Source organism: Choloepus didactylus, chromosome 7, assembly GCF_015220235.1.
Source record: "Choloepus didactylus isolate mChoDid1 chromosome 7, mChoDid1.pri, whole genome shotgun sequence".
Taxonomy (NCBI): domain Eukaryota; kingdom Metazoa; phylum Chordata; class Mammalia; order Pilosa; family Megalonychidae; genus Choloepus; species Choloepus didactylus.
Genome location: NC_051313.1, coordinates 39,375,143 through 39,397,494, shown reverse-complemented (window position 1 = coordinate 39,397,494; position 22,352 = coordinate 39,375,143). Strand labels below are relative to the sequence as shown.

At 38.4% G+C, this 22,352-nt stretch overlaps 1 protein-coding gene and 1 pseudogene across 2 annotated transcripts in view; both read left to right on the top strand.

Annotated features, from left to right (window-relative positions):
• Positions 1-22,352, top strand: part of RPF2 (ribosome production factor 2 homolog) — a 53,563-nt gene that overhangs the window by 2,653 nt on the left and 28,558 nt on the right. For both annotated transcript variants that reach the window (XM_037844304.1, XM_037844305.1), the window contains 5 exons: positions 1,149-1,281; positions 2,912-2,949; positions 7,156-7,195; positions 9,990-10,071; positions 17,480-17,556. In XM_037844304.1, coding sequence (XP_037700232.1) covers positions 1,149-1,281; positions 2,912-2,949; positions 7,156-7,195; positions 9,990-10,071; positions 17,480-17,556 — 370 coding nt within the window. The remainder of the gene's footprint in view (positions 1-1,148; positions 1,282-2,911; positions 2,950-7,155; positions 7,196-9,989; positions 10,072-17,479; positions 17,557-22,352) is intronic.
• Positions 10,395-11,262, top strand: LOC119540222 (annotated as a pseudogene).

Below are 22,352 nucleotides of genomic sequence, written 5' to 3'. Positions count from 1 at the left end.
AAGGGGCTGCATCTGATTATTGTTCTTAAAGAGGCTATTGCCTTGGGGTTTTAGGACTTGTCTGGCATAGGAATACTGGTGGATTTCAGTTTCTGAGAGATAAAACTTAGTGAGTGAATCTTGTTATATAATCTCAGATAGAGACATAGGTATTTCAGAACTACTGTTGGTAAGGGCACGGCATACTGTGGCAATTTGGGATATCTAGCTGGAGGTTGCGTAAGAGAAACCTCCAGGATAGCCTCTCAACTCTTATTTGAGATCTCTTAGCCACTGTAACCTTATTTTGTTACCTTTCTTTTTCTCCCTTTTGATCAAGTAGGCATTTTCAATCCCTTGCTGCCAGGGCCAGGCTCATTCCTGGAAGTCATGTCCAACGTTTCTAGGGAGATTCATTCCCCTGGGAGTCGTGTCCCTTGTTGGGGGGAGGTTAATGAATTTTCCAAGTTGGGCTTAAAGAGAGAAAGGCCACATCTGAGCAACAAAAGAGGTTCTTTGGAGGTGCCTCTTGGGCATAATTATAGGAAGGTTTAGCTCCCATTTACAGCCCTAAGTTTCAGAAGAGCAAGCTTAAGGGCCTGATTTATTAAGTAGTGGGTTCCTAATTTCACATAACATATTCTGTCCCAAGATAAGTGGTCAGTTTTTCACGTTTCTTCACTTAGTTGTACAATCATCATCACTCTCAAATTTAAACAATTATCATAGCATAAAACATCCCAGAGCTCTTATCAGCTGCTAATTATTCGTCCCTAGTATTAGTGTAGTGCTGGTAGGATATTCCTATTAAATATAGTCTGTAATATGTAATGGGTATTTTTTCCATATACCACTCTTGTTAACTCTTTGTACCAGTGTCATACCTTGTATCATGCTAACATTTCTATTTGTAGTGCTTTTGAACAAGTTTGCCTTCAGTGTGGCACTGACAGTTATAATCCCATTAATGAATAATCACACTTGTCCATTCCCACACCATTAAGTTCATCCTCATTATCATGTCTGTGCATATTAGATTATCATTTCCCCTTCACCAGCTTCTGTCTGTCTCTGGGTCCCTTGTAGTCTACATTATAAGATACTTATTTTACATTGTTCACAGAATTCACATTATTTAAGCTGTTTTGAATTGTGATTTTTCTGAACAGAAAGCCCAAAACAAAAAGGGCCAAGAGATTCCTTGAGAAGAGAGAACCAAAACTCAGTGAAAATATAAAAAATGCCATGCTGATTAAAGGGGGAAATGCAAATGCAACAGTGACACAAGTACTTAGAGATGTGGTATGTATATGTACTTATTTTTTAAATGGTGTTGAAATTATTTTAGGAAATTTTCAGCATACTAGTTAGGCTGCTGGATAAATATGTATATAAGTTTGTCCGGCCTTAAGAACTGTAAGCCTTAGAGAAGAGCTAAAGTTGGAGGTTATTTGCCTTGCCAAGGCACTGTCTACTGGTTTTCCTTAAAACAACTAGTTTGAATTACTAGAATTTGGTTTACTCACACTTTAAGAACATATCTAATTATTAAAGTAAAATAACTGTATATTACTTTATATTTATTCGTTCAGCAACACCAGTTATTGTTCTAGGTGCTGGGGATTAATAAATAAGACACATTCCCTCCCTTTAGTGAACTTAGTGTGGGAGACAGAGAAGTGTAAAATTATAGCATTGGGAGTAAGTGTGGGAGGCATGCATGGGGTAGGATGGGAGGCAGTTAAATTACATTGGCCTATCAGGGTAGGCTTCCCAGAGATGACACTTAGGCTTCATTTTGCAGAAGTTGGAGCAAGAAGGAATAGAGAAGAGAAAAGCTTCCAAGGCTGAGGGAAAAAAAAGCTTGTGTAAAAGGGAGTGTAAAGGAACATAATGCATTTGGGGAACTGCAAATAATTGGGAAGGCTGAAGCAAAGTGGACTAGATTACCCTAGAAGCGGCAGGGATCAGATTGTAACATGGAGTTTTCTGAAAGCCCTGTGAAACCATTAACAGATTTTTAGTGAGAGATACGATCCATCCTTTAATTGCCTAAATCAGAGAGGGGTGAGACTCAGTTTAGGAAACTAATTAGGCTACTGTTGCCATCCAGGTCAAAAATAGGTGGCAGTGAAAAGGAAAGATGAACAGGGAGAAGAGACATTGAGGATTCAATAATTTGGGCCTGAGTGAGAAGTATGACTTTCTAGATTTCTAGCTTGAGTGTCTCATGGTAATAGTGCCAATTAGAGAATATAGCAGGGAAAGCACATACGGAGGGAAAGGTGATATGTTCAGTTTAGGACATGTAATTTAAGTGATGAAGATAAAAGCTTTAGAAAACTATGTTGTGTTCTACCTCTAAAGCCTTGTGTCTAGCCCAGTGTGTGGCACATAGTAGGTGCTCAGTAAATGTTTAATCAGTGAGTGAAAGACATAGTTTGTGGAGCTATCTAGTAGGTAGCTGAATATTTAGTAAGCCTTGAGCACAGCAGATGGATTTTTTGTGTGTGTTAAATCAGTGAAATTAAACTTTATTAAACTCCCCATAGCTTGTAAAGCATGATAGTCAGTTCATGTATTTGAATGCCTAATATATGCTCATGCTTTTTTTCTCCATCTTTTTTGGTATGTTTGTCCAAAGGTCATTGTGTTGACAGATTATGGCCCCTGTATGAACTTCATTGATGAAATAAAACACACACACACACAAGCTAAATAACAATGCAAGACATTGTTTAAGTATTAAAATAGTAAGGGTAGGATTAGAAAATGATCTGGTAAGTGATCACAAGGGAGCCAAATAGAAAACATTGGCACAGGATTCAAGGACCATGGTAATCTTGTATAATGACTGTTACAGTGCTTTGTGTTTTTATCTCTGCTTTTCAGAATGTGTTTTGTTTTGAAAGCTATTAATTATGTTTTACAGTATGCACTGAAAAAACCATATGGAGTTCTGTATAAAAAGTAAGTCATGATTTCTTTTACTTTATTTGAACTTATTTTGTTCCATTTTAAAAATAACAACCACTTTATGGAGGATTTGGAAAAATAATTTTTAAACTTATAGTTCTTATATATAGCTATTAGCATGTGAATTTATTTTCAGTCTTTTCTCATTATATTCTTATATCATTATAATCGTAGCATATTTGCAATTTTAAAAAATCTTTTTATTTTGAAATAATTATGGACTTACAGAAAAGTTGCAAAAATACTACAGCGCTCCTACTCCTATCACCCAACTTCCTGTAATGTTACAGCTTGTATAACCATATGTATTAGTCAGGGTTCTCTAGTGAAACAGAACCAATGGGAAATATCTGTAGATAGTGTGAGGTTTTATGTAAAGGTATTTTATGCAGTTGTGGAATGCATGAGTCCAAATTCCATAGGCCATGCTGCTAGTTGGCATTGCGAGCTGGGGAAGGTCTTTGATGAATTCCCCAGGAGAGGCTCACTGGCCGAAGTAGAGAGGCAAGTTCTCTCTTCTGTTTGCTGACGCTATCACCTCCTTTCTCTTCTGTTTGCTGACGTTACCACCTCCTTCTTAAAAGCCTTCCATTGATTAGATTAAAACGTCTCTCCCTTGGCTGCCTACAGATCACTTGGCCAAGTTGACACATGAACCTAACCACCACACCGTAGTGCACTTATCAAAACTAAGAAATTAACATTGGTACAATACTATTAACTAAATGACATACTTTATTGGAATTTTACGAGTTTTTGCACTAATATCCTTTTTCTGTTCCAGCATTCATTCCAGGATCCCATATTGCATTTGGTTATCATGTTTTCTTTGTCCCTTCTGATTTGTGACAATTCCTTATTCTTTCTTTGTCTTTGATGACCTTTTGAAGAGTACTTGTCAATTGTTGTACATTGTCCCTCAATTTGAATTTGTCCTAAGTTTTTTACAAAAGTAATGTGCCTTACATCATGTACCGGGGTACGTGACGTTAAATGTCTTATTATTGGTGGTGTTAACCTTCATTAAAGTGGGATCTGCTGGGTTTCTCTGGTATAAAGTTAAATTTTTCCTTTTTTAATTAACAAATATCTTGGAGGAGATACTTTGAGACTATGCAAATATTCTCTTTCTCCTCAAACTTTTGCTCTGTAATCTTTGTATCCACCAGTGGACCTTGTCTACAACAATGATTCCTGTGGAATTCTAATGGTGACTATTTCCCTCTTCCCTTATGTATTTATTAATTAAAATTCTGTAAGGGAAATCTGTCCCTATTTCCCTATTTGTTTAATTACTTAAAAAATCAGTATGGTCTCATGGACATTGATTGTGTTCTTCTGGTTATAATCCAGTGCTGTCATTATTTATTTTGTTGCTCAAATTACTCTACCTTTGGCCATTAGGAACCCTTTCAGGTTGACTTCTGTGCTCTTTCAACATGTCCCCTGTTTTTGAGCACTTCCTTACTTTCTGGCACCACTAGGTGTTCCAGGCTCATCTTGTATTTTTCCTTGCCCCAACCCTGAAATCAACCACCTTGCCATGGAGCCCTGGTTCCTTATGTTGTGTAATGGTATTTAGAAACCAAAATCTAGATGCTTGTTGTGCTCATTGCTAACAAAGTATGCCCTCTCAGTAGACAGCCTGGAAATTCATATATCTATACCCATGTGTACACACACCTCTATATTTCTGTACCTGTATATATATTTTAAAACCCTGAGTTCATATGATAATTTCCTTTAAAAACCTGAATTCATTCAAAATTTATGATTCCATTCTAAAACCACAGGCTTCTTTGCAGCCTCCTTCCAATTTCTTTCTCCTGACAATGAGAAACTTGGTTCTCGTTATCTAGAACATGTTTATTTATTTGTATAATTCTAGTATGCACAGAATTTCAGAACTTCTAACCCTGTAAGAGTGCAGGGTACAGTTCTTTCTGTCTTTAGTGTTACAGTATCCAGTCAAAATACTGTTTTCCAAAGAACTTAGGTTTGTTTTTAATTTACGCCCCTTCAAGTGTGGTTATATTATTAATTTATGTACAGCTAGGATCATTTATTTCAGTTTGTATTTCCATTTTCCCATGCATTCCCTTCATATCCTCATTGCTGTTGTTGTTTATATATGTAAAATGTACTTTGTCTTGTACAATTTTATGGGTTTTAACAAATGCATGGAGTCGAGTTCCATCATAATATAGAAGAGTTCCGTTACTCTAAAAATTCTCTCATGCTGCTCCTTTGCAGTGAACAACTCCCTCCATTCCCTACCCCTGACAACCAATGATTTGTTTTCCATTCCTAGAGTTTTTCCTGTTCCAAAATGTCAAAAAATGGAATTAATACAGCGTGTAGCATTTGGGTTATGACTTCTTTCACTTAACAGAATGCAATTAAGAGTCATCCATGTTGTTGCCATAGGTACAATTTTATATCATTCCTTTTTCTTTTTTGATAAATATTTTTCCATTGATAGGTTATCCTTATAAGTGTCATTTTTAGTGATAGCATAATGCCTGTTAAGTGGTTATACTAAAATTTACCTAGTTCTTCCTTATTTTTTTGAAATTAAGATTTTTTTCAGTATTTTCTTCTTATAAATAATGTTGCAATGGCCATTTTTACCCAAATGAGTTATCCTTTTGAATTATTTTCTACATGAGATTCCTAGAAGGGGGATGACTGGGTATAACTTTATGCCCCATAAGCATATTTACAAAATACCCTTTCGAAAAGGTTGTCCTTTTGGCAGAGTGCAATATACAAGTTTCATGGGTATTTTAACTATTTTGGGTTTTATTTTTTTTTAAATTAAGAATAGAAACAATGATTTTGTTTAACTTTTCATTTTCCTTGTTTCTAGTAGGCTATATTTCCTTATTTTTGTGAATTGTTGTTAGTTGTTAATCATAATTGTTGCAATAATTTTTGTTTTGCTTGCTTTGTACAGTTTTTTAAACTACTTATAAAAATAATGCATATTTATTTTAGATAATTTGCATAATTCTTAAAGGAGTAAATAATTGTAAAATTGTAAGTAAAAAAACTCACGCACAGACAAGTATTGTGTACATTTTAAAATATTCTCTTCCAGTATTCTGTAGCTACAGATTTATTTTATTCTATTAAGCAAAATCAAAATATACTGTATATATTATATTTCCCTTTTAAAACGTGAAAAAATTTTGAACTGTTTCATAAATAATTTACATGATTAAAAAATCAGAAATTATTCAGTGAAAGTATAAACACACAGCCTTCCCAGAACAACCACCATTATTAGTTTCTTTTATATCTCACCAGAAGTTCTTCATATATATTTAAGCAAATGCAAATATATATTCTCCTTTCTTCTCTTTTTATGCAAAAGATAGCATGTTCTACATTTCTTTAACCACTGCTTCTCCATCTCTACTACTGCAATACCTGGCTCAATCCTTTGTTATTTTCCTTCTCTCCTGGATTACCACAGTAGCTCCTTACTGACTTCTGCTTTCACTCTCACCTCAGTGCAGTTCATTCTCCCATAGCAGACAGCTATCCTTTGAAAAGAAAATGTAAATCCATTCACATCACTCTCTTGCATAAAACCTGCCAGTGCTTCCCTTTACTTTTATAATAGAATCCTCATTCCTTACTTTGGCCAACAAGGCCCTATATAATCTGGGCTGTGTCTGCATCTTTGACCTCATATCCTACCATTATCCCCTTTGCTCTCTAAGTTCAATGATAACTTGCCTTCTTTCTGTTTCTTCAATACACTAAGCTTTTTTCCATCTCAGAATCTTTGCTAATTCTGTTTCCTCTTCCTAGAATATACATAACTTCAAAATTTTTCTATGACTACTCATTAATCATGTCTTAGCTCAGTCGTTTTCCACTTTTCACACTAACACACAGTATCCTGTGTTATGTTTGTCACAACAGTTATTACTTTTTAAAATCATTTGTTTATTTTCCCCCTAGAATCTGTGTTCCATGATGGCAAGGATCTTACTTACAAGCTTGCTGGAGTAGTCCTAGCTCCTCGAACGCTGCCTGGCAGATAATAGGCATTAAATAAATATTTGAATATATGAATATCCTTCCAGCTTTTTAAACTTTATCATCTGAATATGAGATTACCATTTACTTAATTGTTATAGGCAGATTTACTTATCAAGATTATTAAAATTGGACTCTTGTATTTTTAAGGAAAAATATTACAAGACCATTTGAGGATCAGACATCACTGGTAGGTATAAGAATCTTTCTGATTTAAGAGCATATATGAGTAATTTATTCAGACTGATTCATGTGGTACTCCTAATTTGATTTTTTGTGATGATATTTTGATGTAAAATGGAGGGCAAATAAGACTTTTATGCTTTCAAAAATATGAGATAGGTCTTAAATTTCACTATGACTAATAGGTACGTAATTCACTGCTTGCAGATATACTGATAAACTTAAAATTGAATTACATTTTAAGTGTATAATTAATGGTTTGTCAAAAAGAAGCTTGTTATAGATCTAATTTTATAAAGCACATTTGATTTTTAAAAATCTGATATTTCTTATTTTTTAGAAAAAGGAACACTACCTGAATTATTGCTGACAGAAAATGTCTGTTCTACTAGAGTTAATCAAATTCCTATTTGAGTTCCTTGGCAACCAAAACTAAATGAAAAAAGCTAGCAAACAAAATCAAGATAAAAGATAGTACATAGTAAATAATGAAGTATGTATGGACTTCGGGTTTATGATGATTTCGGTTTCTTTGTTAAAAAATTCTTAATGGAATAAATAATTTAAAATCTTTAACATTTTTTTGGATGAGAATGTGATTATGTTCTCTTGATAGGAACACTATTGCTTGTTTCTTTTAGTAGATTTAAAAGTAGGAACTTTGGAATAGAATCTCAATAATTAGAAGATAAACTCAAAAGTCTTATTCTAATGTGGCAACCAACTGCAATGAAAATTGCATTAAGAAAAATATTGGCAAAGTAAAATTTATTTTTTTAATTAAAATTACTTTCATTTCAGTCTCATGTTTTTCATAGCCATTTGTTGAAGAGATCATGAATGCAAAAATAGAGCGTTCATCCCAGAATTATATCTCATACACCACTTAATCAAGAGTTGGTTTTGTTTTGTGGTGCTATGATGCACTTAGTTGAGTGACCACTCTGTAGCAGTGTTGTTTTAAATCTGCAGCACTCTACTTTTTCAATCCAGTGTTGATATGGCAGCTTTTCTTATGCTTGAATCTGTGGTATTCTCTCTCTTTGCTTTCCTACCTCCAATGATAGCAGGTATTTCATTGGCTATAGTATATCTCAGAGCTCCAGAGCTCATAATGCTATAGAAACAGTGATTATGTTGGAAAACTGGTTGATTTCCTCCTCATGATCCTCTTCTATCATTCATTTCTTCCACCATGTTCTTTAAAATGTGCTTTAGTACTCTAGAACAGGGGTTGGCAAATACATAGCCTGCAAGCCAAAACTTTGTATGTATGAGACCCATGAGCTGAGAATGGTTTTTATATTTTTAACAGGTTGTTAAAAAAGGGATATAAAAGGCCTAGGATATTTACAGTCTAGCCTTTTACAGAAAAGTTGACTCCTGCTCTAGAATTCTAACAAAGAAAAAGCAGATTTTATGGAAAAGTGGGATAAGATGAATAATAAGAATGTGTGAAGGGTATTTTATGAAAGACTTTGGGGATGGTTGGGGGTGGGGGTGTTAGTCATAATACCAGAAGGTAAACAAAAAAAAAAACACAAAACAAAATGAAAACAACAACAAGAAACACCACATTTTAGGAAAGTATTCTCTTTGATTTGGACATGTAAAAACAATTTTGAACCCTTACTTTGTGTCAGACACTGTACAAGTTACTTTCACTTGTGGCCCTTGCAGGTTTTTGCAGGTGGTATTATTGTCCCTGATTTTCAGATGATAAAACTATTTCTCAGAAAGGTTAATTTGACCAAATCCAGTAGTTAGTGGCAGAGCCAGAATTCTTGGACTTTTTGACTTTTTGTCCTCCACAAGTAGAATGGACATGGTAGTTGTTTGCTCCATTTGCTTTCACTTAGATGCTAGAATGAGTGATAACCAAATGAGGGGGCCACACCTTAGAGAATCTTATGAACAATGAAAAATAGTTGAGGATTATGGCTCCTTCATTTCTTCTTTTAATTTTTCATCATTAACTTATGAAGCTTTTCCAGCTGATTTTTGGACTAGGATATGTTGACTATAATTTTTATGTTGAACCTTAATAAACTGAATCAGAGTGTGTGGGATGTAGAGAGTAATAGGCATCAGTGCTTTCAGGAGCTTTCTAGAATTGGAACTCCATTACTGTGTTTCCCCTCTTCTCAAATCTGTAATGAAATCAGTACTTCTGAGAGCCAAACAGAGTGTATCTGTTAGGGATAGATGCGTCATAGGTGGCATTAAGTCCTTGCTGGGTATAGAACATGGAACAAGTCAAATCTGGGGTGGCGTGGAAATTTTAGAGCAAGATTCCTGCATGGGTGAAGTTTGTAATTAAAAGGAGTAAAATGCATTGTAAACTCATGAAATCTATAAACATCAAAACACCGTATTGATAATTCATCTAGGTGCCCAATATATATATTCTTGGGTGTTGTAAATGCATGCTAAGATGCACTATTTGTAATAGCTGTAATGTCCTGTAAACAAATAAAACACTTGGTATACTATTCCAGAATAACTGCATAACTGAAAATAAATGGTCTAATTTTTATTTATTCACCTAAGACTTTGTGTATTTTTAATTTTGAACTTACATCATTTTTCTCGGTACCCTGAATCAGAAAATTTGAAGTAAAAAGCTAGAAATAAAGTACTTTTCCTCCATATAGTCCTAGCTAGTTCATTAAATCTTCATTAACTCTCACTGAAAAAAATTGATAATTCTTTTCCTTTTTAAGAGATTTTAGTTCTGAGGTAAGATTCTTAAAGTTCTTAAATTTATGTATTGACTGAATGGAATTTCCTTGGTTTTGTAGGAATTCTTTTCAAAGAAGTCAGATTGTTCTCTATTCATGTTTGGTTCCCATAATAAGAAGCGGCCACATAATCTAGTAATAGGTAAGTACCATTTACTCTTTAGTGTTTTTTATTAATCATAGAGTCGGCTCTGTGACTCATTAACTGATAGTGTTGAAGATTTCAGGAGCAGTCAGTACTGACTACTTTTTGGTGACATTGGCTAAAATTTTTCTTAGTTAGCAATCTTCAGGTGAAGAATGGGGCATATAAATGTTATGCTACGTCAAGTTATGGGATATTTTTCTAGTACAAAATGTCTGTGTAAATCCTAAATTAGTATTAGAGTTATAAAAAAATAAAGCAGGTGGCCTGAGCAGTGGCAGCAGCCGAGACGTGGGGGTGGCAGCAGCCCAGATGCAGGGATGGCAGGTGCCATGGGCGAAGCCCGGTTTGCCCCGCTTTGTCCGGTGCAGCTCAGTGAGCAATTGGAGGATGAGGGGCAGTTGGCAGAGATGGTACAGAAGATGGAGGAGACGCAGAATGTTCAGCTGAACAAAGAAATGACACCAGCAACTGGAGCCTGACAGAAGAAAACCTTTTGTACCAGCCACAGCTGGACATTCTGAAAGCCAGTTTGACCCCCAAATACCAGGAGCTACAGAGTCTCTTTGAAGCCTATCAGATAAAGAAGACAATTAGATAAACAGTGCAGCTGTGCTGCTTTGGAGACCATGTTAGCACTTCTTCAAGCGGAAGGGGTCAAGATTGAGGAAGACCTGGAAAACAAGGAGGAGAAGTTTGTTGGTGGAGACCTTCCTTGAGACTCCGTCTTCGATTTCTATCAAAGTAAATGGGAACTGGCCCATATGCGAAGAGTAAAACCGAGAAATTCCAAGAGATGGTGATAAAGATGCAGAGACTTCTGCAGGTCCCAGCCCAGCTGCCACTTAGGATGCCTGAGCTATTGCCTGCTGCTGCCCTTCTCTAGCCTGCTCCCAAGGCCAGTGGGCTCCCCTCAGTTGCATCTTGGCCCATTCCTCCCTCCCCACCCCTGGTGCCTGCAGGATGATTAGCTACCCCATTTACAGCCACCATAGGCTCAGGACGGGGCCTGCCATACCCAGGATTGCAGTGCCCACCTCTGCCACCCCGTGTGGACCCCCCATCCACTGGCCTCCCCTCATGGCAGGGCTTCTCTGCATAGTTTGTGTCACTGGGTACCCACCAGCTCTCCCGCAGAGGCCTCCTCCCCGGCTGCCTCCACACCAGCTGGGCTTCATCCTCCAGTGAATGGCCCACCTTGGCCTTTCTGAGACTCTCTCAGTCTGCCTCTTGCCAGGGTTTGTCCAGGCAGGCTGCTTGGCCTAGGGCTCTGGTTCCCTGGACCAGATGGTCCGTTTGGTTTTAGAATCATAAGTTGGTAGAAGTAGAAACCTGGGTTTTGTGCACTGAGGCAGCCACTTGTGCCCCAGGCACAGCTGGGACCCCAGGAGTTGAACTGGTTTGCATTCACAGTATCATTTCTAGATATTGTAGAATTGAACTCTTGAGTTCAAAACTACCCACCAAGCCACCCCACCCCAGCCCCCAGCCCAGCTTGCACCTTTATTTAAGCGTGATTAATTATAGTTGTTTCATTTTCAAAAGATAATTCTGTGTAGGGTCAGTTGGCAGTGGCCAGTCCAGAGGTGCTGCCCCCTAGCTGGGCCACAGTGTGGCTGTGGCATGCAGGGATCCCTTCTGGGGCATCATCACAATCACCGTCTCCTCCCCTGAATCTCGCTACTTGTCATGTACTTCAAAGCCATTAAGCATAGTTTGTACTTGACCAAGTGCCATACCCAGAGGCTGGGAGGAATGTGAGCTGGACTTTGCACAGCAAACTCCATCCTAGCTCCTTGTCCTCTTCCCCAAGCCAGCCGCTGAGGATTTATTTCTCTTTGAGAAATACTCTCCAAATATTTTTACTACTTGTATAATTTTCCTGCTTTATATTGGTGAAGAAAACTTTTTGACATAAGACCATTCTGGGAAACCTTATAAAAAAATACAACTATTGTTTTGAGCAGATTGAAATGCAGAAGAAGTGAATGCTGTTTCTTTTCTTGCAAGCAGTTCACAGTGATGTTAGCAAGGGACTCAAGGGCTGAGGGGCAGCCATCATCAGCACAGCCAGCTCTACCTTTAGGGAGGGGCTGGCCCACAGCCATTGTTTGGTCACAGGTGGAAGCAGAGTCTAACTCCCATAGACCAGTATTCTCTTAGCCACTGTCCTCAGTCTCTGGTTTGGCACAGGGGTGGGCTGGGGGGCTCTGAGAAGCATTCAGTGTGATTTGAAGAAAGCCTACCCCATGGCATTAAGGAGAGGGAGGTGTGTGCTTTAGCAACACCTGCAGGCGAGCCCTGTGGGACTTTGTCCACAGTTTATCTACAATTCCTTGTTAGCTGAATGCCTGGTGCCTGGCTGGGGGGATGGCATACCCATTGACAAAAAAAGCCCGTGTGCTCACTGGTGGAGTTTCAGGCCCCACCATCACCTATGATAGGCAGCCAGGGTCTGACCTGGAACCACCTGCCCAGCAGGCTACTGCCTGGGGAGATAAAATCGGGCAGAGCTAAAATGTGACCTGACCAAGTGCCACGGGTGAGGCCACCAATCTTTGTCCTCAATTATCCTGTAATTCTGCTCCTGGATTTGAACTTTACTGTATTGTAACTGTTTTTTAATGGGGTAATTCACTACTATGCAAGTCAAGTAGGCTTGCCATGTTTGGTAAATCTCGAGCACAGTGCCATTCCCTCCTCAGATATCTCTGCAGCTAGTCCTTATTGGAGGCCAGAGCCCAGCGGTAGGGCTGGTGGCCAAGGTAGGAGCTCACTGGCATCCAAAGGGACCACCAGGCTGGCTTCTCCATCTCTCCAGCCATGCCTGAAGCTGTGGTCCTAAAGCTGTAGGACTCTTTTTAACAAATAGAGAATTAATAATAATCCTGTTATTTACTTAACTAGGATGTTCATATATGTTCGATTTTAGAATGTTAGTGATCAGAGTTCCATCAGTAAAACCGATGAGTCAGGACTTGAAGTTAAAAATAAAAAAGCCGTAACCAACAGTAGTCCCAAGATACCTAAGTCCCTATATGAGAGTCTATAAAGTTTTACTCACTGAGTTTATCTTTCAGAAACCAGTGTTCCTATGCCAGACAAGGCCTAAAACCCAGAGGCAATAGCCTCTTTAAGAACAAAGAGATGCAGCCCCCTTTCCCATAATGTCGACACCCCTTTTCAATATAACAGGTTAGGATGGTCACTGCCTAGACACCCCTGAAGATCAAGAAAGTGATTAAACAAGAGGAAGGGGTAACAACAGACAAAATAGGGTTTAACAAAGGATTACGAATATTATATCTTTATATAAATATATTTTTTTAGATGCTAGGGTATTAGAATAGCTAGAAGGAAATAACTGAAATGGTGGAACTGTAACCTGTAACATTCTTTGAAATTTGCTCTATAGCTCCTTATTAAATTGTGCTTTGAAAGTTATCCCCTTTCTGTGTATAGCTTATATTTCACAGTAAGGAGATAACTAAAACTGGAACTGTAACCCATAACATTCTTTAAAATTACCTATTTAGCTACTTGTTAAATTGTTCTTTGAAAGTAATCACCTTTCTGTGTCTATGTTGTATTTCATAATAAGTAAATAACTGAAATTATAAAACTGTAACCCATAACATTCTTTGAAATTTGCTCTCTAACTACGTGTTAAATCATACTTTGAAAGTTATCACTGTTATGTGTATACATTAAATTTCACAATAAAAAATGTATTAAGGGAGAGGTGGCAAGATGGCAGCATAGAGAGGAGTGGAAATTAGTTAGTCCCCCTGGAACAACTAGTAAATAATCTGAAATAACTGCTGGAGGACAACCATGACTGTCATTGTCGTACGCCAACCTGGACTGGGAGGAATGCCTGAGATCGCATCATAAAATCTGTAAGTAAAAGCTGCGGAAATGTGCCGGGAGCCTCCTCCGCCAGCAGCAGGCCAAACGGCAAAACCTTGCTGTGGTAGAAAGCCACACCCACTGAACAAGTGAATATACCTCAGTCCAGCTCCATCTGGGGTCTTAATTAACAAAAGTGGACTGCTCAATACAAGCTACAAAACCCCAACAAGCAGACAGAGGTTTTTAGTGGCGACTGACCTTAAAGAACCAGAAGACCTATCTGTCCCGGGAGGGGGAGCCCAGAAGACCAGGTGTTAACCTCTGGCCGACAAGTGAAATTGGGGGCTCATGGACTGGCTCTGAAAGGGGGCTTTCTGTCCCTTTTTCTCTCTCTCAACCTGAGCGGCTCGGTGGAGAAAACCTCAGCCATTTTCAGTTCACACTGCTCTGACCCAGGCAAGGGTGGAGATAGCAGAGTCAGAGAGACAAAGAACCTATTTAAATGCTGATGATAACTCCCTAAGGGGTGTGTCTTCTCTAAGAGGAAGGAGGTGGTGCCCAGCTCTACTACCAGGCTTTCCCTTCAGAACCAGACCCCAGAGCCTGGGGGAAAATAGCTAAAACAGAAGCTAAGGAAGCCACACATCCTTACACCAGCTGAGCAACAGGCTGACATGCCACCTGCACAGCAGCTAGAGGCCTCACAGGGTGTGTCAGTCTTCTAAGACACACCCTCAGGGAAACCTGATACTGAATATTGCCCACTTCTGAGATCTGAGTCCATTCTGGTCTGGGAAAACGTGATTGGGATAACCAAGGAAACCAGATGTCTAGACAACAGAAAATTACAATCTACACTAAGAAAAACGAAGTACGGCGCAGTTAAAGAAACAGACTTACACTTCAACTGAGATACAGGAATTGAAACAACTGATGCTAAATCAATTCAACAAGTTTAGGGAAGATTTGGCGAAAGAGATGAAGTTTATAATGAAAATAATGGGGGAACATAAGGTAGAAATTCAAAGTTTGAAAAAAGAAAGGCAGAATCTATGGAAATGAAAGGCAGAACAAAAAATGAAAGACACAATGGAGACATACAACAGCAGATCTCAAGAGGCAGAGGAAAACACTCAGGAACTGAAGAACAAGATACCTGAAATCCTACACACAAAAGAACAGATAGGGAAAAGAATGGAAAAATATGAGCAACGTCTCAGGGAATTGAATGACAACATGAAATGCATGAATATATGTGTCATGTTGTCCCAGAAGAAAAGAAGGGAAAAGGGGCAGAAGCAATAATAGAGGAAATTAACAATGAAAATTTCCCATCTCTTATGAAAGACATAAAATTACAGATCCAAGAAGCACATCATACCCCAAACACAGTAGATCTGAATAGGCCTATGCCAAGACACTTAATAAGCAGATTATCAAATGCCAAAGACAAAGAGAGAATCCTGAAAGCAGCAAGAGAAAAGCGATCCATCACATACAGAGGAAGCTTGATAAGACTATGTGCAGATTTCTCAATAGAAACCATGGAGGCAAGAAGGAAGTGGTGTGATGTATTTAAGGTACTGAAAGAGAAAAACCACCAACCAAGAATCCTATGCCTGGCAAAACTGTCCTTCAAATATGAGGGAGAGTTCAAAATATTCTCTGACAAACAATGACAGTTTGTGAACAGGATACTAAAGGGAGCCCTACAAATAGAAAAGACAAGAATGAGAGGTTTGGAACACAATTTTGGATGATGTTAGCACAGCAATATAAGTATACTGAATAAAGATAACTATGAATATGGTTGAAAGAGGAAGGTTAGGAGCATATGGGACACCAGAAGGAAAGAGGAAAAGTAAAGACTGGGACTGTATATCTCAGGGAAACCTATAGTGCTCAACAATTGTGATAAAATGTACAAGTATGTTTTTACACAAGGGAGAACAAATGAATGTCAGCCCTGCAAGGTGTTAAAAATAGGGTGGTATTGGGGGAAAATACAGGCAATGAAAACTAGAGACTGTAGTTAACAGAAATATTGTATTATGCTTCCTTTAATTTAACAAAGGCAATGTACCAAAATTAAATGCATGTAAGGGGGGACATAAGGGAGGGGTATGGGACTCTTGGCATTGGTGATGTTGTCTCTGTCTTTCCTTTTGTTGCTTCCTAGCTGTCATGTTTTGTTTTGTTTTTCTTTTTTCTTTTGTCTCTCTACCTTCTTCGACTCTTCCTCCTCCTTTGTGGAAGAATTGAGATGTCCTTATGTAAATAGTGGTGATGGTGGGGAATGCATAAATAAGTGACTATACAGGGAGCATCGATTGTTTACTTAGGACGGAATGTGTGATGTGTGAACAAAACTGTTTTAAAAAAACCGGGTTGATGAAGAAACCTTGATGGCACTATTTTGAGTGAAATAAGTCAAGCACATAAGGACAAATATAGGGTCTCACTAATGTGAACTAATTATAATATGTACACTTACAGACATGAAATATAAGTTACCAGGATATAGAATGAGGCTATAGAATGGGGAGCGGTTGCTTATTATGAGCAGAACGTTCAACTAGGTTGAACTTCAGTGTTTGGAAATGGACAGAGGTGATGGTAGCACATTGTGAGAATGACTAACAGTGCTGAATGGTGTATGAATGTGGTGGAAAGGGGAAGCTCGGAGTCCGTATGCCACCAGAAGGAAAGTTAGAAGTTAAAAGATGGGAATGTATAAAACAGGGAATTTTGTGGTGGGCAATGTCCGCAATTAACAGTACAAATATTAGAAATCTCTTTCATGAACTAGAACAAATGTATGACACTATAACTAGAAGTTAATAATAGAAGGGCATATAGGAAAAAATATATGCGTATTGCAAACTATATACTACATTTGGTAACAAATGTATCAATACTATGAGTCAGTAATGGAGGGGGTTGGTTAGGGGTATGGGAGGATTTGAGTTTCCTTTTCTTGTCTTTATTTCTTTTCTGGAGTAATGAGAATGTTCTAAAAATTGAAAAAAAAATTAATTGTGTTGGATGCACAGCTGTATGATGGTAGTGGGAGCAACTGATTGCACACTTTGGATCTTTGGATAATTGTATGGTATGTGAACAGTCTCAATAAAATTAAATTTTTAAAAAATGTATTTTAAAAAAAGCCACCAGAGTGCCTAAATAAATAAATAATAAATGAAACAGTGTATCTGTCCACAGAAATTAATCCTTCACTAAAATACCTGTTGAATAAATGCATTTGAAAAATACCCTGGTCTGGGAGTATTGAGACTTGCTCTACCTGCTCACTGACTTAGGCAAATCCTTTATCCTATGAAATAAGGGAGTAGGACTAAACGATTTCTAAGATCCTAGAACTCTATCTTAGGTAGAGTTGAAAACTTAAGAAAAAGGTGGGATATTTGGAGGTATAAAGAGAAAGAAAAGAGGCAGATACCGGGAATCATTGGCCATTTTGGATGTGCAGATAAATGGTACATATGAGACTGTTTAGGAGAAATAGTTACAAGAATATGTGTTTTCCTTTTAGGTCGTATGTATGACTACCATGTGCTGGATATGATTGAATTGGGTATCGAGAAATTCATTTCTCTGAAAGATATTAAGGTAAGATACCAACCATAAAAAGGCTTTTTTTACATGTTGTTCTTGGGCAATAGTGACATCCTGTGGTGAACAGTACTGTTGCAGCTTTGTAGATGAAATAAGAGAGAACTTTGTGGTTTTTTTCTGGTGTGTGCTAAGATAAAAACATGATTTCATTTTACCTCAGTAATTTGAAAAGAGGAATGTATTTATGGCATGTAACAAATGTGGCTCTTCTGACAATTTGACTTCAGACTGGGGTTACTAACTCTTAACAGTCTAGGCCTACAGTTGAAATGCTTATCTCTCCCTCTGGATTGCCACAGCACTTATTTTGTGGAACCTCAGAAATATCAGTAGAATTTTAAAAGTGAGCTCTGTTCTAAACTTGGGAAGTTATTGGCAATTCTTTAGTATTTTGACTGCTAGCCACCAATTGCTAGTTCATTTCTGCTTTGGGGAGATGCATTTTCCTGTCTCCTTTGCTTGACTAGCATTATGAAATTGTAATAAATAAAAAGGCAAAAAAGACTGTTAACTCAGCTCCTGGGTCCATATTGGACTCCTGCTTTCTCAGAATTCTGCTTCTGGCTTCATTTATTTCATCAAATAAATTGTCTCAGATCTCACAGCCACCATATTATAAAACACTGAATTTATTTCCCGTATTTTATGGATGTGGAAATCGAGGCCCAGATGGATAACATTGGTGGCCTGTAGGACTCATGGGCTTTGAGAGTAAAATAATCGAAATTTGTGATAGAAAGTTATGTAACTGTTCTCAGTTTATTGCCCTATAGTATAGTTGAAAGAATTGTAGCAAATATGTAATCACTGCTTTTTCTACTTTCCCCTGCAAGAGGACTACCCAGGTTTGATAGAATTCCTAAACTAAATCCGTATCCTTATCTGTTGGGTTTGGAAAAAGGCTCTTACTTGATCCCCCCTCAGTCAACCATTGCAGCCAGCTCAGATACAGGCAAGAACAGTGGCCTGAGTTTGCATTTAACAACACAGCACTTGGATTTAAGACCTTTTTTTTGGCCATTTAGGTGACATTTGTGACTTCACACATCAGTTACTTCCCTGACCTTCAATTGCAGTCAAGTGTAAAACAGATATAACGACATCAAATGAGATAATATATGTGAAAATGCTTATCAGTGAAGATAATGTATTAGAAAGATGTGTTGTATAATGCTTAAATTGTGATGCTTGGTAACAGGGGAAGCCATCACATTGTTACATTTTCTACATTTTCTCCTGGGCCCGTGCATGAATTACTGGAGATGAGCAGTCCTCGTTTCATCTTTACCCCTGCTGCTCAATCAGTCACCAGCCTAATTAATTGCACGCAACCTAACCCCCGCCCTGTCTGTTTCATTTCCAAAGCAAGAAGTATTTCAGCCACTGTGTAGCCTCTAAACTGGACCACAAAACCAATATTGGTAGTCTATTCTCATTCTTAACAAGAACCATTTAAATAGAATACAGACATCCCTTCACATTGCAACTTTTCCCATCACTGTTTTGGTATATCACGGTTTGGCGTAAGAAATTAAATGGGAATATGGGGGGAGTTTTGCGGAAGCCGCAGATGACATACAAAGGCTAGAAATGTAGAGATATCTTAACAAGCTTAGTAACTCATCTCATAAATGCATAGAATGCATGTTATGTATATTACCTTACAGTATGTATTTTATTGTTTAATAACATAAATGAACAGCTACACCATTTTTTTTCTTAAAATTAAATTTGTAGTAAATGAATTGCAGTTGTATGCATTGCTTTGGGGATGCCAGATGTGTTTATGGCAATCTCTCAGGTGACATCTCATAGTGATCTCACAGTGATCTTTGCATCTCGAGTTTTTCGTGTTTTGTGTTGTTTAAACGCCATAAACTCTTATTAAAATCATGGATCCCAAGCATAATGTTCCTAGTAGTTTGGAAAGTGCTCCCAAGAAACACAGCAAAGTAATAAACTTGAAGGAAAAAGAATTGTTAGATATACTTCCTTCAGGCAAAATGGCTGCTGAGGTCGGCTGCTGTTACGATGTTAATGAGTTGACTGTAAGGCATATCAAGAAAAAAGAGAAGGAAACCCACAAAGCCATTCCTGCAGCTACACCAACCACAAAGCATTTGCATAAACCACGTGATCCGCATCTATCTCTTGTAGAAAGTGCAGCATTCTTGTGGGTGCAGGATTGTTTTTAAAAAGGCATTCCAGAGGATTCTGGGAAGATGGTGGCATAGAAAGAAGTGGAAGACTTAGTCTCCCCCAGCACAATTCATAAATGAACAAAAAAACAGTAAATAACCTGGAATGGTAGCGGGGAGACAAACGTGACAGTACACTCAACATCCACCGACATGAATTGGGAGGAATGCCTGAGATCACAGCATAAAATCTGTAAGTAAAACTGTGGACCCGCGCTGAGAGCCAAGAACCCAGAGCCGGGAGCCCCTCCCTCATGGAAGCCGCGCCGTGCACTTTCTCAGCCCAGCTCCAAGTGAGGTTTTAGTATTAATTGCTCAATACAGACAGCGAATCCTCAACAAGCAGAGAGAGGCTTTTGGTGACAACTGACCTTGGGAGAATCGGGGGAAATATTCTGTCTCTCACTCTCTCTGTGGAGAAAACCTCAGCTGCTCTCAGCCCACAAGGCGTTGCAGTAAAGACAGCCTCACACATTCTGCATTCTGAAACGAGCTGAGAGCCCCGTGGCACAGCCAAGCGGCCCAGGGCTTCCCTAGAGGGACGGCGCACACGGATGACATAGCACAGCATCCCCCTTGGCTGAGGGAGGATCGCGGCTGGGAGGGGGGATCCACTCGGAGAACCCAGGGGCGCTATGCCAAGTCCGGTGGTTTATGGGACACCGAGAGAGAGCTGCCCTTCCTCCCTGGCCACCCATGCGCGCGCCCCACATTCAGGGCGGGCGACTCCAGCGGCGCGCCCAGGCTGAGCTCTCCAACTGAACACGCAAGAATCATTTCCCCACACTACACGAGGAAAAAGGTTGAGAACTGACTGGAGGGATATAGGTGGCTCACAGATGCCATCTGCTGGTTAGTTAGAGAAAGTGTACATCACCAAACTGTGTCTCTGAAAAATTAGATCAATATCCTTTTTTTTTTGATACAACTTGAAAGAACCCTATCAAGCAAAACAAATGCCAAGAGGCCAAAAACAACAGAAAATCTTAACGCATATGATAAAACCAGATGATATGGAGAATCCAGCTCCAAACACACAAATCAAGATTTTGGAAGAAACGTTATACATCACAAAATTAATTAAAGAACTACAATCAAAGAACGAAAACATGGCAAAGGATTTAAAGGACATCAAGAGGACCATGGCCCAGGATATAAGTGCCATAAAAAAGACCCTAGAAGAGCATAAAGAAGACATTGCAAGAGTAAATAAAGAAATAGAAGATCTTATGGAAATAAAAGAAACTGTTGGCCAAATTAAAAAGACTCTGGATATTCACAATACACGACTAGAGGAAGCTGAACAACATCTCAGTGTCCTAGAAATCCACAGAACAGAAAATGAAAGAACAAAAGAAATAATGGAGAAAAAATTGAAAAAATCGCAATGGATCTCAGGGATACAATAGATAAAACAAAACGTTCAAACTTAAAACTCATTGGTGTCCCAGAAGGGGAAGACAAGGGTAAAGGTCTAGAAAGAGTATTCAAAGAAATTGTTGGGGAAAACTTCCCCAACCGTCTACACAATATAAACACACAAAGCATAAATGCCCAGCAAACTCCAAATAGAATAAATCCAAATAAACCCACCCCAAGACATATTCTGATCAGACTCTCAAATACTGAAGAGAAGGAGCAAGTTCTGAAAGCAGCAAGAGAAAAGCAATTCACCACATACAAAGGAAACAATATAAGACTAAGTAGTGACTACTCAGTGGCCACTATGGAGGCAAGAAGGCAGTGGCATGACATATTTAAAATTCTGAGAGAGAAAAATTTCCAACCAAGAATACTTTATCCAGCAAAACTCTCCTTCAAATTCAATGGAGAGCTTAAATTTTTCACAGACAAACAAATGCTGAGAGAGTTTGCCAATAAAAGACCTGCCCTACTTCAGATTCTAAAGGAAGCCCTACCAACAGAGAGACAAAGAAAGGAGAAAGAGATATAGAGAATCTTAACAGGCATATATAGTACCTTACATCCCAAATCACCAGGACACTCACTTTTCTCTAGTGATCACAGAAGGGACCATAAGCTGGGACATAAAACAAGCCTCAAGAAATTTTTAAAAAAAATTGAATATACTCAAAGCACATTCTCCAACCACAATGGAATACAAATAGAAGTCAATAATTTTTGAACTGTGATTCTGCTAGTTACTTCCTACATCATATAAAATACACAAGCTCTAAGGACGAATCAGTGGTTTTGAACTCAATGTAAAATATGTAATTTTAGACAACTATATAAAGGTGGGGGAATGAAGGAGTATAGGAACATAGTTTATGTGCCCTATTGAAGTGAAGGTGGTATCAAAGAAAAACAAGATTGATATGGATTTAAGAGGTTAATTTTAATCCCCACAGTAAACACAAAAATTATCAGAGAATATAACCATAGAGATGAAAAGTAGAGTTTGGGTTAAGAGAGATGGGGGAAAGGGCAATGGGAAGTTAAGAAAGGAGTGTAAGGTTGCTGTTTGAGGTGAAGGGAAATTTCTAGTAATGGATGGTGGGAAGGTGATAGCATTACAGCAGTCTAAATGTGATTAATCCCACTAATGGAATGCTAGGGAGGGGGTGGAAT